The sequence below is a fragment of the Triticum aestivum genome, chromosome 4B (assembly GCF_018294505.1).
Source record: "Triticum aestivum cultivar Chinese Spring chromosome 4B, IWGSC CS RefSeq v2.1, whole genome shotgun sequence".
In the NCBI taxonomy this organism is placed as follows: Eukaryota; Viridiplantae; Streptophyta; class Magnoliopsida; order Poales; family Poaceae; genus Triticum; species Triticum aestivum.
The window spans coordinates 629211917-629231143 of record NC_057804.1 but is presented as its reverse complement, the minus strand read 5'-3'; the positions used below and the strand labels follow the sequence as shown (position 1 = coordinate 629231143).

Below are 19227 nucleotides of genomic sequence, written 5' to 3'. Positions count from 1 at the left end.
TTCGAACATCTCATATGCTCCGTGTTGCTCAAAACGCTTTTGGAGCCCCGATTCTAAGTTGTAAAGCATGCCGCACTGAACGAGGGAGTAATCATCAGCACGAGACTGCCAAGCGTTCATAACGTCTTGGTTCTCAGGGATGGGTGCTTCACCTAGCGGTGCTTCTAGGACATAATCTTTCTTGGCAGCTATGAGGATGATCCTCAGGTTCCGGACCCAGTCCGTATAGTTGCTGCCATCATCTTTCAGCTTGGTTTTCTCTAGGAACGCGTTAAAATTGAGGGTGATCTACAAGACATATTGTAAAGATTTTAGACTAAGTTCATGATAATTAAATTCATCTAATCAAATTATTTAATGAACTCCCACTCAGATTAGACATCCCTCTAGTCATCTAAGTGATACATGATCCGAGTCGACTAGGCCGTGTCCGATCATCACGTGAGACGGACTAGTCATCATCGGTGAACATCTCCATGTTGATCGTATCTTCCATACGACTCATGTTCGACCTTTCGGTCTCTTGTGTTCCGAGGCTATGTCGGTACATGCTAGGCTCGTCAAGTTAACCTAAGTGTTTATGTATGTGTAAATCTGTCTTACACCCGTTGTATGTGAACGTTAGAATCTATCACACCTGATCATCACGTGGTGCTTCGAAACAACGAACTTTCGCAATGGCGCACAGTTAGGGGGAACACTTTCTTGAAATTTGAATGAGGGGTCATCTTATTTACTACCATTGTTCTAAGTAAGCAAGATGCAAAAACATGATAAACATCACATGCAATCAAATAGTGACATGATATGGCCAATATCATATTGCTCCTTTGATCTCCATCTTCGGGGCTCCATGATCATCTTCGTCACCGGCAAGACACCATGATCTCCATCATCATGATCTCCATCATCGTGTCTCCATGAAGTTGCTCGCCAACTATTACTTATACTACTATGGCTAACGGTTTAGCAATAAAGTAAAGTAATTACACGGCGTTAAATCATTGACACGGAGGTCATACAATAATTAAGACAACTCCTATGGCTCCTGTCGGTTGTCATACTCATCGACATGCAAGTCGTGATTCCTATTACAAGAACATGATCTCATACATCACATATATATCATTCATCATTCATCACAACTTTTGGCCATATCACATCACAAATCATATGCTGCAAAAACAAGTTAGACGTCCTCTAATTGTTGTTGCATGTTTTACGTGGCTGCAATATGGTTCTAGCAAGAACCTTTTCTTACCTACGTTAAAGCCACAACGTGATTTTCCAACTTCTATTTACCCTTCATAAGGACCCTTTTCATCGAATCCGCTCCAACTAAAGTGGGAGAGACAGACACCCGCTAGCCACCTTATGCAACTAGTGCATGTCAGTCGGTGGAACTTGTCTCACGTAAGTGTACGTGTAAGGTCGGTCCGGGCCGCTTCATCCCACAATACCGCTGAAGCAAAATAAGACTAATAGTGGCAAGAAAGTTGACAACATCAACGCCCACAACAAATTTGTGTTCTACTCGTGCAAAGAGAACTACGCATAGACCTAGCTCATGATGCCACTGTTGGGTACGTTGCAGAAAATAAAAAATTTCTACGCTTTCACCAAGATTAATCTGTGAGTTCATCTAGCAACAAGAGAGAGGAGTGCATCTACATACCCTTGTAGATCGCAAGCGGAAGCGTTCAAGAGAACGGGGTTGAGGGAGTCGTACTCGTCGTGATCCAAATCACCGGAGATCCTAGCGCCGAGCGAACGGCACCTCCGCGTTCAACACACGTACGGTTGAGGAAGACGTCTCCTCCTTCTTGATCCAGCAAGGGGGAAGGAGAGGTTGATGAAGATCCAGCGACACGACGACGTGGTGGTGGATGCAGCAGTGATCTCGGCAGGGCTTCGCCAAGCTTCTGCGAGAGGGAGAGGTGTAGCAAGGGGAGAGGGAGGCGCCAAGAGCATGGTTGTGGCTGCCCTCCCCCCCCTCTTTATATAGGGCCCCTAGGGGGGCGCCGGCCCTAGGAGATGGGATCTCCAAGGGGGGGCGGCCAAGGGGGTGGCTTGCCCCCCAAGGCAAGTGGAGGCGCCCCCCACCCCTAGGGTTTCCAACCCTAGGCGGGGGGGGGGGGGCAAGGGGGGCGCACCAGCCCACCAGGGGCTGGTTCCCCTCCCACTTCAGCCCATGGGGCCCTCCGGGATAGGTGGCCCCACCCGGTGGACCCCCGGGACCCTTACGGTGGTCTCGGTACAATACCGGTAACCCCCAAAACTTTCTCGATGACTTCTAGTGACGTCTGGGATCTCATCCGGGACTCCGAACAACTTTCGGTTTACTGCATACTCATATCTCTATAACCCTAGCGTCACCGAACCTTAAGTGTGTAGAACCTACGGGTTCGGGAGACATGCAGACATGACCGAGACGCCTCTCCGGTCAGTAACCAACAACAGGATCTGGATACCCATGTTGGCTCCCACATGCTCCTCGATGATCTCATCGGATGAACCACAATGTCGAGGACTCAAGCAATCCTGTATACAATTCCCTTTGTCAATCGGTACGTTACATGCCCGAGATTCGATCGTCGGTATCCCAATACCTCGTTTAATCTCGTTGCCGGCAAGTCACTTTACTCGTACCGTAATGCATGATCCCGTGACCAGACACTTGGTCACATTGAGCTCATTATGATGATGCATTACCGAGTGGGCCCAGAGATTCCTCTCCGTCATACGGAGTGACAAATCCCAGTCTCGATTCGTGCCAACCCAACAGACACTTTCGGAGATACCCGTACTGCACCTTTATAGTCACCCAGTTACGTTGTGACGTTTGGCACACCCAAAGCACTCCTACGATATCCGAGAGTTGCACAATCTCATGGTCTAAGGAAATGATACTTGACATTTGGAAAAACTCTAGCTAAACGAACTACACGATCTTGGAGCTATGCTTAGGATTGGGTCTTGTCCATCACATCATTCTCCTAATGATGTGATCCCGTTATCAATGACATCCAATGCCCATAGTCAGGAAACCATGACTATCTGTTGATCAACGAGTTAGTCAACTAGAGGCTCACTAGGGACATGTTGTGGTCTATGTATTCACACGTGTATTATGATTTTCGGATAACACAATTATAGCATGAATAACAGACAATTATCATGAACAAAGAAATATAATAATAACCATTTTATTATTGCCTCTAGGGCATATTTCCAACACCCTTTCCCCTCAATATTTCCCGCCAACTCTTTCCTTCCATATGTTCCTGCCACCCGTTTCCCGCCAACCCCTTCCCGCCATATCTTCCCGCCACCCATTTCCCGCCAACCCCTCCGTCATATGTTCCCGCCAACCCTTTCCCGCCATACCGCAATCGTTCTTTCCCGCCATTTTCTCCTCTCTACCTATAAAACCCCCTTCACACGGAGGTGGATAAGCAGTCTAGTGTATTGTAGTCAAGATATCCGATTATCCTTTCGATCGTAGTTTTCACCCTGAGATGAGCAGATGTCTTCTGAGGCTAGCCACCGATTTCAGGATGGACAATAGGATAGTTTCATGGGACGAACTCATCGATAGTGACACCATAATGATTGAGTTAGCTCACGAATTACGTAGGTCTGGGTGGCCTGAAAGGACCTATGAGGAGGTACGTAGAGAACTTCTTAGGTTGCATGAAAGGTGGAAGAAGGTAGTGGAGCCGAAGAGTGAAACTTTCAGAAGGACTGTAGCAAAGAATCCATATTTATGGACTGCTGGCAGCGAAGATGAAGACGATATCTTCATGCCGAGCACCAAGGCCAAGAGTACCGCACTGTCGAAGGGCAAGAGTAGTGCTGCATCATCGAAGGGCAAGAGTGTTGCATTGACGGAGGGCAAAAGACCGCAACATCAACTACACTACACTGGCTTGCTTATCCACCTTCGTGTGAAGGGGGTTTTATAGGTAGAGAGGAGAAAATGGCGGGAAAGAACGACTGCGGTATGGCGGGAAAGGGTTGGCTGGAACATATGGCGAGAAGGGGTTGGCGAGAAACGGGTGGCGGGAACATATGGAGGGAAAAAGTTGGTGGGAAAATATTGAGGGGAAAGGGTTGCGTGAGAATATTTTTTTCAATGTCTAAGATGGGCAATGGTTGCATAGTATTCATAAGCCAAAATTTAAAAAAAAATCATTTCGACCTAACATAAACCGAAGAGTGGAGCTAGGGCTGGAATTCGAGCCGAGTCGAGCCAGCTCGGCTCGACTCGCTAAAGCTCGTTTCGTTAACGAGCTAGCTCGTTACTATAATGAGTTCAAATCCAAGATTGGCTCGACTCGTATAACTCGCGAGCTGGCTCGTTTAGCTTGTTAAGCTCGTGAAGGGTATGAACATAAAACCTTACGAATAAGATAAAAATGAACATTGTTCGTGAACATTGTACATGTTTAATATGTACATTTTGCATTCAGAAGTAATTTTTTTTATATTTGTAGCACAGCTGGGCCTTGTGTTGTGTGCCTAGGACGCATGGTGCTTAGCTGATCTCTTGTAACGAGCCTAACGAGTTACACGAGTACTCGTGAGATTGGCTCGTTTAACTTGGTTTATAAACGATTTTAAACTAAACCTCGGCTCGACTCGTTATTCTTCAAGTTCGAGTCGATTGGAGCCGAGTCTCGAGTTACTCATTTAGCTCACGAGCTTCGAGCTTTTTTCCAGTCCTAAGTGGAGCCATGCAGTTTCGGCCACCCGTTAACGTGAAAAGGTGGGGCCCAGGGACTTCTCGGCCTACTGCTGACCAAAAAGGCCTTTTTGGCCTACTCCTGACCAAAAGGCCTTTTCAGCCTACTCCTGACCAAAAGGCCTTTTCGGCCCAGGTACGCACCTCTTCGGCCAAGGCATGGCCAAAAAGCTCAGATGTGCGGCCTACCATTGGTCGCGCCACCCCTTGTGCCCCCCCCCCCCCCCCCCCGCGCTGCTTCGTTTGACCTAATTCCTGGCATATAAACTCAATATTCCCGAAACCTTCTGAGAGACGAACGAGAAAATGTTATCGTCGCCAACCTACAGGTCCATAGTAGTAGCTATATGGCTTCTTTTCTCTTTTGGATTTGCAATACAATGATCTCATATGAGATCAATTCGATGCAATTCTTATGGTGTGTTTGTTGGGATCCGATGAATCATGAATTTCTAATCAAATTGTTCACTGAATGTAATTGAATCATTTGAAGCTTCTTTGTTGTATGATTGAGTAGCTATCGCCCGTCGAGAGAAATATCTGGTGCACCAGTGTTTGTGGTGCTACCAGTGCATCGAACTCACGTTGCACATTATAAAATGTAAAAAAAACCTGAAAAAAATTAAGCACATTCACACAACATCAGTGTAGGTTATCACAAAATTTCAAGCCAAAATTCAAAATAGTGCTCGAGAAACAAAAACGACAAATTCAACATTGAATAGTACATACCATAAGTTGGGCTTAAGATTTGGCCCATTATCACGTTGATGTCAAAAAATTTATTTTTTATCTCAAAAAATGTTTCAAATCTTGACACGAAATTTTGTGATAAGATACATTAATGTTGTGTCAATGAGCTAGAGTTTTGTTACTGGAATTTTAACATATTCTATAACATCTGATGCACTGATAGCATGATAAGTGTTGGTGACCCGATACATACCCATCACCCGTCACCTAAAATTAAAACGCACGGAAACAACAGGAGAGATTGCCTTTGGCCAATAGTGAATCCGTGCAAGAGAGCCTATTACCCTACCGCCGGCTAGTATCAAATCCGTCACCCCTACTTCCCCACAGCCCCAGACCCGCGGCGCCAGAAGACGCGCTGGCTGCGAGGACGATCCGTGCCGGCAGAATGGAGACGCGAACTAAAATGTTCCTCCCGCCAAGTCGCGTGAGAGATTAAGGAAATGGCAAAACGGGGCCTGGACATATGCAGCAGGAGGGCCAAAATATACGGCTCCCCCAAAAAATTCTGGGTTTCACCGGATGATTTTTCTCCCCGGTCCCGTAAAACGACAGCTAGCGGCCAGGGAGTTTTGCGGGATCTGGAGATCTTACAAGGTAAAAAAAAAAACAGCCTCATCTTATCGAGTTGCCTTAACAGTGTAAAAAGATGATTACAACATAGGTTGACCATTTCAGAAATTAGAAAAAAAATTATATGATTAAGCATGCACTGTCTTTGGATTTTCACAGGTTAACTACTCAAAACAGGATTATGTCCAGCGGCGTGTTGTGCTAAGGAATGGCAAATATGACACCCAAATGAGAATCAGTCTTAACACCACCAAAGAAACCACACACAACCTCCAAACTTGCACACAAGCACATCCAGCGTAAAGTATTTACAAGGAGACAATGTGTTATTCCAGATACACAAGCATAATTTCAGCGTCAGGGCGGATAATCTGACATAAACAAGCCGGCAGTACATCTACCAAAGTAAAATTGCTATTTACTTGTACCAAGCTCGACTGCAGTTTCACCATCTCATATATGTCACTTGTCGACCGGAGATAGGAGATGTGATCTAGTCCAATGTCGACCAAGAGATCTTCACATCAATGGTCGCGAAACTGAGCGCGAAACTGAAGTCGTCAGATCCATGCGCACTGGCTGGGCGGAGACAATATCTCCAAACATCATCATCATCATGCAAAGAACAGATCCTCATTTGCAGAGCCAACTTGGTGTGCCGGGAAGCAGCAACCACATACTTATCTAACTCATAACTGTCCGCACCACCACCAGCAGCATCAGCAGGGATAACACCATCGAACAGTTGCATCCCCTGGTGCAAGAGATCACTGACGTAAAACGCCCTTACAAGCAGGCCTATGTCTCTGTCCAGCTCCGACACAGCAATCTGCACCGTGGCCTCCATCGCCATTTGCAGGAGCGCATAGCTTATGTCCACCGAGCCATAGTCACCGTCGATGCGTTGCGTGAGCACTCTAGCTTGCGGCGAGCAACCGTCATAGAACCAGACGGCGCCGTCGATGAGCTGCAGATCATCCGCTTCATTTTCCCCTCTCTTGATCCTCATGTCGAATCAACCAGCTGCTTGTCATACCACCAGATGCCTCTCTTGGGTCCGGACAACTGTATAAATCCGTCCTCTTGTTCCACAATGAAAGGGTCATCTCTGGTGCGGTTGAAGATGTAGTTACGCAGATGGTCCCGAGTATCCCGGACAGCCATGAATCCATACACCTTAACTTGGTCTCCAGCAGGAGGATACGCCAGCTTCAGTGAAAATATCTGCATCATGGTGCAATCGGCATGTCTTTCACAGGGCCTCCAGTTCAGCGAGCAACCGTCTGATGGCTCCGACCTCATCATTGGCTCCAGCTCAGCTGATCAAGCAGCAATAGGAACATTGTACATGCGTTAGATCAATGATTAAAATCCATAACCCCAACTCTAATAGAAAGGAACAAAATAAAACAATAGGATGGACATGATATCAAGTGTTGTCCAAAACTAGAGAACAGAATCATAACTTAAATATGATAGCGCCTGAACTTACAGATTACCAATACAGTAGTACGATAATCGCAATGTGGGTTGAAAGATCATATGATAAGCACAATTATAGACTATAAGCACAGAAAGTTCATGTGGTTTCTATAATAAATTCACGGGCAACAGGCAATCAGTCAGGAGGGAATGATATTATTGAAACTCATAATGTTTTTCGAGTGATGAGGATAAGACAATTAATAATTTGGACATTAGGTGTGTAGTTGGAAGCTGCACAGATATGGCTGATCGGTTTTCAGATGTGAACCTTGATGACTATCACAAGTCTGTCGTTGGTTTCAGGATTAGCACTACAAAGTGTAGCACTACAAAGTGTCAACACCGAGGAGGCTGCTGTCATTTGGAGATTATATGGACAAGTACTCCCTCTGGTCCTTTTTAATCTGCATATAAGTTTTGTCCGAAGTCAAAGTATCTTTACTTTGACCATACTTATAAAAAAAGTATCAAAATTCATAGTGCCAAATCAATATTGGTAGATTCATTATGAAATGTAGTTTCATAGTAATATATATATGGTATTGTAGATGTTGATATTTTTTAATATAAATTTGGTCAAAGTTTGCAAAGTTTGACCTGACACAAATCTAATACGTGGAGTAAAAAGGACAGGAGGGAGTATAAGATAATAAATGGATTGATATTGAACAGTTTTGTATGAAGGTTATCTTGAGAAATGACAGCCATAAGATAAAATGTTGTTTCTAATGGGTATCTTTGATGCGTGCTTGGAGAACTTGATGAAGAACGGAATTGCTGGATACCAATATACAGGCTTAGAGGCCTTGATAATTATCATAATGTTATTCCTGATGGACATCTTCAGTGCATACTAGGATAACTTAAGTACGAAACTGCCGGGATGGAAGGAGGAGATAAGTTAATCAAGTATAAAATTGCTGTTACAGGAGGAGGAGGATTAAAAAAGGAACCAAGCAAGTTGGGTAATATGAAATTGTTCTAGGCAATTAGGTGCCAACACAAAATATATCATTTTTAATGGGAATCTACAACTGGGACAAACTCCTACTCTTAAGAAAAGGATCCTAATTTTAGCATAAAATTGCAAAGTAAATAAAACAAGGGAAATAGGAGGATTATATTAAAACATGAGGATCATGTGCGTCTAAATGCTTTTCTTGGAATCAACAAACACTAGTTCTTGCAAATGCTCAGTAGCCATTTGAATCTTGAGATTGCATATTACCCAACTAAATAACAGCGATAATATAATACCGTGAGCTGAATTGCCTCAAGTCAACACTGTAAAAATGATATCTCCCGTAATTCAACAATCAAGATGGAAAGGCTTACGTACTCTCGTTGGTATCATGGAGACGATAAAGTTTGGACAAAAAATCAGTTTGTCTGTAGATGGATCCACCGCTATGCTTGTAGTATTCAATGACGTCGGCACGTCGTACACCATCCACAGGACGGCCATTGGCAGTCAAGGCTACTTTGCTCCGGCGTGGAGGCTTAGGCATCGAGCCCGTTGTCCTCCTCTTCTCTTCCACTGAAACCCCGCTGACAGACATGGGTGCTCTGCTCTGGTGCAATGGCGGATCCATGGACGATGCGGCCGCTTCTGTGCTGCGGCTCTTCGTCCTCTTCTTCTCTTTGTTTGGAACCCCGCTGACAGACATGTGTACTTTGCTCTGGTGCGGAGGCCCGTCTGCGCGCAAGGCTACTCTGCTCCGGCGCGGAGGCTGAGCCGCTGACGATGCGATCAATTGCACGCCGCCGCTCTCGATTGGAGCCCGGTCGTCGCGCATCGAGATCGCTAGGGCGCCGCCGCTCTCCGTCCCTCTTTTTTCTCCGGATTTTACCTTTTTTTTATCTCTCCGGATTTTAGGTTTCGTTAGGGTTTCCTTGATCTGGTGCTATATAATGGGATCTGGGAGACATCCCAGAAACCTTAGATGCTGTTATGAAAACCTGGGTAAATACTTTTGGAAAAGATGAAAAAAGTTTGGTCATGATAGGAGTTTCAGCGATTTGCTGGACTATTTGAAAACTAAGAAACAGTGTTCTTTTTGACAACAATAGGGTAAATGACCCCTGTGTTCCTGTTACTCTGTTTCTCAAGAACTTAAGTGATTGGAATATTTTGCAGACAAATCCTGCAAGAAGTAAGTTGATGGAGGCTGGGGTGAAGCAAGTAAGTGAGGTGGCAGAAGAAGTATTCAAAGCAGCTCATGGATGGCGCCTGAAGACTGGGAGAATCCAGGGGTGACTACAGGAGGATCCCGTTGCTGCGAAGAAAAGAATTTCTGCCATTTCATTCTTGCTTGCTTTATTTTGCTGTTTCAGACAGTGTGTGGTCTTGTAAGAATCTATATTAAGACCGTAATCCTGATGTATGCCTCTGTTCTTATTAACAAAGTTGTAAAACGTTCTGGGGGCTGAATTTCTCTGAATTCAGGCCTCGGACCACTCACGTAGGTTTCTTTCTTGCCTTGAGGGTTTCGAGAGGGGGAAGGAATGGCTTCTCCTTCTTCCTCAATTTGGCAAAAAGCACTTCGTAGGGGAGTGGAGTGTTATGCTTGGTCTTTTAGTTTCTTTCTTTTTGCTTTGTAGCAAGACATGGTGATTTCTTCTAATGGAAATCGGAGAGAATGCTCTTTTTTATTAAAATATATATATATATAATGGGATCTGGCCCGAGCCCGGCCCAGTTCGGCACAATACGCCCAACCACCTCGTGAAAGTTTTGTTTTGCAAAATTCTGAGCCCCGTGTCTATCTTTGCTCTTGTGAACCAACCCCCTTGTATGGTTAGAGAGACTGTGGTATCCACAGCCCACCAGATATAAAAAGCGCCGCCGTGCTTCGGGACGGAGGACCTGTCGGCTGAAACGAACTTGCATCCCATCGAGTCTACTGCTCACCTCCCCATTAAATTATCTCCCAATTAAATTAGTCTCTCCTTGTGTGATGCATGTGGATTGTGCTATCCACCTCGGATATGAAACACTAGGACCAAAAAGTTCGGTCTGGAGTTGGAGCTCTTGGATCCATGGACCATGGTGTGTCGGCATGAGTTGCTCAGGTTCTTTTCCTTTTTCGATTGAGGGGGACTACGACAGACTTACGCCGGCCCGAGCCACTTTTTTTTTTCCGAATATGCACGAGTGTGCATATCATATATTGATAGAAGAAAGGCGAAGAGCGCCTCCACCAGTTATTTACAACATATTGTGTTACATCTCACAAGAACACATACCACTCCACTCCACCTTAACATAGTCTACTCCTCCCCAATGCTCCATCGTATTAGACACGCAAACATATGATCCACGTTTCCTTTAATGAGCCCAGCCATCAACCATGTTCTACCTTCCGAGGAGATTCTGCGTAGAAGCTCAGCAACCGATGGCCTTGCCCATCAAACATGACTGCATTCTTGTGTTTCCATATTTCCCACAACGTCGGCAACAGTAGTGTGTGTAGATCCTTCTTGGAAATGGTGGGGAGTCCTTGTTTGCTGCATAACCAAGTCCGGAGGCACTCATCCTAAGTGGGTGTCCAATCCAATTTCCCCAACGCCTGGCATAGCCCCGCCCAAACCGTCCTAGCAAAGGCGCATGTTAAGAGCACGTGCTCTATTGTTTCATCCTCCTGATCACAAAGCAGACACTTGTCTTGGTGCGGTAATCCCCTTCTGGCCAGCCTATCCGATGACCAACATCGATTGCATAGGGCTAGCCAGGTAAAGAACTTGCACGTTGCCGGGGCTCTCGATTTCCAAGTGAGGTTCGCGGTGGGTATGATCTCTCTGCCCCAAAACCTAGCGGCGTAAGCCGACCTGACTGTGAACTTTCCGCTTGTCTCCCACGACCAAGAGATGCTGTCTGGGGTATTCTCCATTTGGTTCCCAATCTTGAATCCTCTACCATAGTTGTAGGAATTGGTGTATGGCTTCCTCCCCCAAGTTTGGGCCAATACTTGTAGCCCACGTTTCCCGCACCTGCCCAAGCATGCATGTTCTTCTCACGCGGCTTGGCACCAGATCATATACGGCCGGTGCAAACTCCTGTATCCTCCTGCCGTCAAGCCACCGATCCTCCCAGAAGAGGGTGTTCATTCCATCCCGAGAAGTACATCTAGTAGCTGCTTGAAAAAGCTTCATTGACTCATCGGGCACCTTGATTGAGAACTCGCTCCATGGTCGGCTGCTATCTGTCCATTGAAGCCATGGCCACCTCGCCTACATAGCTAAGTTGAGCCGCCTCAAATTAGGCAGCCCTAAACCTCCTGCCCACTTCAGAGCACACACCACCTCCCACGCCACAACACAATTGCCACCATTTGCTTCAGCCTTGCGACATCACAAAAAAGCTTGCACACCTTATTCATTGCGGCAATCATTTTGATTGGCAGGTCCGAAACCATCATGGCGTGGATGGGCATGGCACACAAAACAAAATGCACCAGAGTCAGCCTACCACTCTTTGGCATGAGAGCGGCCTTCCATTTCGGCAGTCGGTTTGCCATCTGATCCACGAGATACTGGAGTTGTGTAGCAGAAAGTTTCCTCAAAGACAATGGAAGTCCAAGATATTGAACTGGAAATGAGCCCGCAGGACACCCCAGCTCCGCACTAGCCATGTTGATACTTTAGTCGGAGCAACGTATTGGCAAGGCCACCGATTTGCTCATGTTTATATGCAGGCCCGACGCTTCTCCAAACAGATTAAAAATGCACTTACAACCCGCAAGATCCATGGGCTCCGGTATGACAAACAGAACCACATCATCAGCGAAAATAGAGATCCTTTTCCTCATTCCATTTGTTGCCTGGGGGTGCAAGAGCCCTCTATCCACTGCCCAATCAAACAGCCGTTGCAGTGGCTCCATAGTAAGTATAAACAGCATCGGTGAAACGGGGTCACCTTGCCTTAGGCCTTTGCAGTTGTAGATTGTGCTTCCCGGGTCTCCATTCACCATGACCTTAGTGGTCGATGTGGCTAGAATCCCACACACCCAAGCTCTCCATCGTGATCCAAAATCGAGCTATTCCATTACCTGGAGGAGGAAGGGCCACTGAACCGAGTCGAATGCTTTAGAGATATCCAACTTTAGAAGGATTGTAGGGTTTTTGAGCGCGTGCAATCGCCTCGCCATACTCTGTACTAGCATGAAATTATCATGGAGTGATCTACCTTTGACAAAAGCGCTTTGATGATTCCCCACCAGGTTTGGCAGTTCCACCACAAGCCTCGAGGAAAGCACTTTTTCAAAGATCTTCACAGCCCCGTGCACTAGGTTGATAGGCCTGAAGTCGCCCACATCCAGCTCCCCATCTTTCTTCGGCAGGAGGGTCACAAGAGACTTGTTAATTGCTGCCATGCCTCTAACATCTCCATCATAAAAACAACTCATTGCAGCCATGAAGTCATCATGTATGATGTGCCAGCAAACTGCATAGAAACGACTCGTAAATCCGTCCGGCCCCGGCGCCTTGTCCGGGGGCATGGATTTGATCACCTTTTCCACCTCCTATGGCAAGAACGGCTCCTCCAAATGAGCCAGTTCCCGACGCGACAGCCCAAGTGCCTCCAGGTTGAGCGCGTGTGTACGCACCTCACACGACCCAAAAGCCATGGAGTAGTAATCATCCACGGCCGACGCTACATTCTCTTGTCCTGTGAATAGGTTTCCGTTATGTCTCACAGTTCTTAGCGTGTTCTTCCTTTGCCGATGGCTTGCCTGCTGGTGGAACAAGCGCGTGCTCCCATCCCCTTCTTTTAGCTGTAGTAAACGTGACCGCTGCCTCGCAATAGTCCGCTCAAGAGAGCATAGCCCCAAAAGTTTTCTCCTCAAGCATTTACGAAGCTCTACCTCCGCAGCCGATAACTGTCAGGAGTGCATGGCGATATCTAGCCTGTTGATCACCTCCAGAGCAATACAAATCTGCAGCTTAACATTGCCTATCCACCGATCACTCCATTTCTGCAGGGCTTTAGCCGTTGCCTTCAGCTTGTTGTGTAGTGTAAGATAGACCGGCCTGAGCCACTTAATTAAAATCAAAACTGAATACATTTTCAAATATTCCGAAGAACAACGATAAGTATAATTGAACGAACTTTCTGTCATAATATTATGCGATATTTTATTTTCTTCTTTGAAATTGCATCATGTATTTCACTGATTTGGTTTTGCATGGATTTACCCAAATATTTGCTTCCATTGAGCATCAGAGGTTATTCTCCAATTCGAAGCAGGTTTGTTACTTTTTGAGTAACCAAGGAAGTTTATTTTAATCCAAATTCAACAATAAAATTCTGATCACTCTTTGTATACCTATGGAGTGCCATTGATCGATAATAAATCTTTATAAGTCAAATGTTACATATTTAAATAGTATCATTTTCCGTTTTCAGGAATTAACGCTGCAACCCAAAGATTTCACACCAAATGGTAGATAAGGGAGTCAGAAGCAAAATTATTGGGAGCTATGACAGGTAAACTCTCAAATAACACGCAGACTCAAATTTATTTTATAATGGCAATTTCAACACATGGTCTATTTTGCGCGCAGAATTTTCATGAACTGCGAATATATTCTGGAAATAGATTTGGATACACGTCAAAGTTTCTCCTATTGCAACACACATGCATTGATGGTTGGCTGGCTACAAATAACATGGGACCAAAAAGGAGCAATGCTGGAGTTGGGGAGCTAGGGATTAGAGTTGCGCAAGTTGCGACGATTAGAAGGGGAGGTGTTGACAAGGTACCATTTCTGATTTTGTCTAACACAAAATCTACCTAGCACAAACAAGCAGGTTTTGCTTGGTACTATTGTTACTCTAGATTTATCTGCAAGACACCTTACTTTAAATTTGTTCACAAATATTATTTCTCTTCGTTTACTTTTAAATTTAGCTTATGTCATTACGTCCAACTTTTTTCCTGAATGAACTAATAACTTAAACTAAGTTGGACTGGAACCATATCTCATGTTTCAAAATGGCATCCTGAATAACCTACCCTCAATCGATGGATGATAAGTCATGTTAAAATAGAGGACGTGCACATATAAAAGTCTTGAAATGCTTTTCATTTTAGAGACATGTACTATTTTTTCATCTCCCGTTGCAACGCACGGGCATTTTTGCTAGTAATACCTACCCCTCAAAAGAAATCTATAACACCTAACTATGTGTGTGCGAGTTGATGCACCTGCGAGTTTTCTTGCAAAAACTTCCAATCTATTCATCTTCAATCATGATAGTAAAACGAACACCAAAAATACCATCCAGATCCGTAGATCAGATAGCAACGACTACAAGCACTGAAGCGAGCCGAAGGCGCACCGCCGTCATCGCCCCTCACTCGCCGGAGCCGAGAAAAACTTGTTATAGTAGACAGTCAGTAAGTCGTCATGCTAAGGCCCCGTAGGATCAGTGCACCAGAAAAGCAGCCGCCACCGATGAAGAGTACGATAGATCAGAAGGCTCCAATATAAAGGCACACGAACGAAGACGAACGATGAACGGATCCGAACAGATCCACCAAAGGCAGATTCATCGGAGATACACTTCACACGCCCACCGCTGATACTAGACGCACCACCGAAACGGGGTCTAGGCGGGGAGAACCTTATTCCATCTTCAGGGAGCCGTCGCCATCTCGTCTTCCTGAGCAGGACATAAACCCTAACAAAACTTAAAGAAAGATCTAAGAACGGAGCCCTCCCGCCGGCAAGGGCCATGATCCACCATGGACATGCAAAATATCATGTTGATGGGTTTGTATGACCAGGAAGGGTGGGGGGCTCAGCCTCGCCTATTTGTAGAGAATAGTGCCGGAAATTACTATGCCAGTACCTCCCTTGTCATCGGAGGGGTCTATGACTCTTTGGCGCTGGAAGCAATAGCTTTCCGAGAAGCTCTATCATTAGCACAAGACCTTCACCTATAGAACATTGTTATAGCATTTGATTCAAAGCTAGTGGTGGAAGATATAAAGCTTGGCAATCATGGAAGAACTGGATCATCACCAAGATAAAAACTAGAGCAGCTACTTGTACTTGTACTTTTACTTTTGAAGGTCATGCGGTCAATGTCGACACACATAGTTTAGCTAGATTTTCTCTTTTGCTGGCCCGAGTCGTCGTGTTTGGTATGGCCAATCACATGACCCAAATTGTGTCCCGCTATCTGTGGTTTTGATTGATAAAGTTTGGCCTTACCCCTAATTTTTTATTAATACCTAACTACTACATATGCATGTGCGTTGCAACGGGCGAAAAAAAACCTACACTGCATGCCGCTATGTGCCACTTTTTATATCCAACTCCAACAAACAAGACAAATACGGTTACTCTCATCTCTAGTAACATTGTGAAAGTAAAGTTGCACTAAAACAAATATATATATATATATATATATATATATATATATATATATATATATATATAAATATCTAGATTAAAAATGGAGGGAAATTTTGTCAACTTGCAAAAGTGGTTATGTTTTCTTGCATTTAGCAACTTAATGTTACTTCTGTGAGGTATATAGATGATCTAAAAACTTCGAATCCTATGACCTGAAGATATAGAAAAAACTTGATTCAAGTTTGAAGGAAACTTCTTTCAAACTTGGAGATCCTGTTTGTAACATGTGAGAAAATTGGCGTGCAAAAGTACCCTTAGAAGTGTCCATATTTTTCGTATTTTCATTAATCAAGGATTTAATTACAACAGAAGAAAAAATTGACATGTACTCCTTATGTAAAGAAATATAAGAGCGTTTGATCTAAAGGTTCTTATATTTCTTTGGATGGAGTATATTATATGGGGGAATCATCGACTCTTATGTTATATAATCCCCCCATCCTCAAATAAGTGTATGTTTAGCATTTGAAATTCCCAAATGCTTAATAGTGTAGTTGCATTATCTGACGATTCCGAGCGCTCGGGCTTTCACTTTGTTCGATAGAAAATGATCTGTGATGGAGAAATAGGAACCAACGTCATTTTGTCAGGACGTGGCCCGCTGACTCACGTAGATAAAAATATTAACGCATGTGATTACATGAGTATACATGCATGTGCTAATGTCATCCCATTTTATTCCATTCCAATTCTTAAAAATAACTATAAGTTTCAAATCAATTGTCAGAAAGAAGATCTGTTTTCACCATTAGGTTTCTCGCGACGAGCTCTTCAAAATTAGATCCCATATGGACATGTTTCACTGAATTCTTTTAAACAAGCAACTTTGATGATAGATGAGGCAACTTTAGTGCTAAACAGAAGCAACTTTATTGCATCATGTGTATAGTGAATTTACCTAGCAAGTATATTTTCGACAACTTAGAAATCATGGTAGACAACTTTTCATCGTATATAGACAACTGACCATCATTGGTAGGCAACTTTGGGATTACATGGAGGCAACTTTCAACACTAAAGATGTAAACTTGCATTATGAAGGTGCATACAACATATATTATGCATATACAATCCTGTAATCATTTGTTCATGTTTTATAAATACATTGTAAATATTTATCCTAAGTTGTCTACCATGGTTATGAAGTTGCCTATAACATATGTGGACTATATTAGGATTAATGTTAGAAAACAAATGAGATAGGCAACTTCACTCCATTTAAAGGCAACTAATTAGCAATGGGAGACAAATGAGATAGGCAACTTCACTGCATTTAAAAGCAACTAATTAGCAATGGTAGACAACTAATTAGAAATTGTGAACAACTTCAAAACAGAGGTATGTAACATCACATCACTTTTCATAGGGAACTTTCCCTCCATGAGAGGCAATTTTAGTGCTACAAATAGGCAAGTTCACCACATTTGGTGTCATAGTTATTTTTTTAACACTCTTCTACCTTTCGCATTGCTACTTCTCAGTTTCCTACCTTTGCGCTCGTATTTTGTTGCTTCTAAAATGCCTACAACCATAAGAAGTCGTCTACCGTTGATGTCGAGGTGTTGTCATTGCTAGTTAGTTTCTTCTCATGGGTATTGTGTGTTGATCATCATTGCTATAGTTGCCTGCTGGTGATTCCCAGTTGCATGTCGTCGCCAATTAGTTGCCTATAATACCAAGTTGTCCATCATTGTTGCTTATGTTGTTTGTCTCTGAAGCATACTATTGGTATACTCCTGATTATAGTAGAGAACTTACAGGTGAAGCCAGTCAACTCGGTAGTCATGGTGGCCAACTTAGAAGGGGTTTCTGCTCATAGATAGTCACACTGCCAAACTAACAAGAAGTTGCTTTCTTATAATCCTAAAGTTGCCTCTGTAGCATTTACAGTTGCTCGTAAAAAGAAGTTCGTCGAAACCCACCGATATGGGATCTAGTTTTGAAGAGCTTGTCAAAAGAAACCCAACGGTAAAAACGTATGTGAATATTGATGCCCGGATCAAAAGTTTTGGCTATTTAAAATTTTGAAACCCCTAATAAATGCACATGGGACAATGTCTTATCCTTTCTTGGCTGGAATCTGCAGACTAAGCGAGCGATAGGGGAAAGATCACGTGCTTTTCCAAATAAAGTCAGAACTTCCCTCTTTGGGTAGGTATGCTCACGGCGTCCAACGAGCGCATGGGCGTTGTGTAGTCACGTCCTTTAAAATTTATCCACAAAAGAGTGTACCTCTTTATTCCCAATGCACTTTAAAGTAGAACAAATGTTTCTCTCTCATAACACGGCAATCAAGACCAATTACATTCAACACATCGTCTCCTCACTTCCCGATGCATTTTCTACTTATGTGTACTCCCTCCCTCCGGTGAAGAGTGTACATTTGGCTTTAAAATTTGTCCACAAAAGAGTGTACTTCTATTTTCCCAATGCATTTTAAAGTAGAAAAATGTTTCTCTCTCGTCACACGGTAATCAAGACCAATTACATTCTACACATGGTCTCCTTAATCTTTCATGCACTTAAATCATTGGGGGTTGGGTAATTAAACATGAGAGAGACGATGGCTTGCATATTTCCAATGCATTTTTTTACTTGACTTCATAATTTGTACTAAAGTTTATATATGTACACTTTTCACTGGATGGAGGGAGTACTGCATCACACTAATCTTCAGGCCCCATTCTGCACAAGCAATGTAAGTTGTGCACGAACAATGAGCTTCTGAATTTTGTTCCCACAATCAGTACAAGCCAGCAGTTTCTTCTTTGCAAAAATCCTCCCACTCCGGCGAGCAGTGGCGGTGATTGGGGTTGCGTCTGGCGCTGTTTGGGGGACGGCGTGTCCATCAGTGGAAGTCGAACGGGTCCGGCCCAACAACTCAACCAACGTGCAAGAATCATCAGCGTCGAGCTGAGACACTCGCACTGGGGCAGCTATGATTGGGATGTGCGTCGGAGAGACGTGCACAACGGAGGCATGGATCAGCGCACGATGGTCATCTGCCTCCCTCCCCTCCACATGTCGTGACTTCCGTCTAGCCAGAGCGCGTCTGCGAAGCTGGGCTCGAGGCCATGCCTCTATCGGTCACCTTGCGGCGGGAGCCAACCTCGCGACCGTTGTATAACGTGCTTCGTCTGAGGTGGACAATGTGCTCTGGGACTCCTTCCAAGGCAACGACGTCGTCGTCAGTCACCACTTCCCCGAAAGAGCAAGGACGATTGTGATGCAACCCTAAAGAAGGGCCG

At 44.3% G+C, this 19227-nt stretch overlaps 1 protein-coding gene across 2 annotated transcripts; it reads right to left on the bottom strand.

Annotated features, from left to right (window-relative positions):
* Positions 1–6372: 6372 nt before the first annotated feature.
* LOC123089479 (uncharacterized) lies at positions 6373–9417 on the bottom strand. Of its 2 annotated transcripts, none has more exons than XM_044511151.1 (2): positions 8895–9417; positions 6373–7389 (listed from the first exon to the last, which is right to left on the bottom strand). In XM_044511151.1, the coding sequence occupies exons 1-2, from the start codon at positions 9349–9351 to the stop codon at positions 7076–7078; spliced, it is 771 nt and encodes a 256-aa protein (XP_044367086.1). In that variant the 5' UTR covers positions 9352–9417; the 3' UTR covers positions 6373–7075. Both variants share the same exon structure in this region, with proteins under 2 accessions (XP_044367086.1, XP_044367087.1).
* Positions 9418–19227: the final 9810 nt, after the last annotated feature.

Bases quoted from the DNA above. Each gene is read 5' to 3' on its own strand.
- LOC123089479 (XM_044511151.1), bottom strand. From the start codon at position 9,351: ATGCGCGACGACCGGGCTCCAATCGAGAGCGGCGGCGTGCAATTGATC. The intron at 7,390-8,894 runs GTACGTAAGCCT...CTGCTTGATCAG, and splicing joins TCTCCATGATACCAACGAGA to CTGAGCTGGAGCCAATGATG.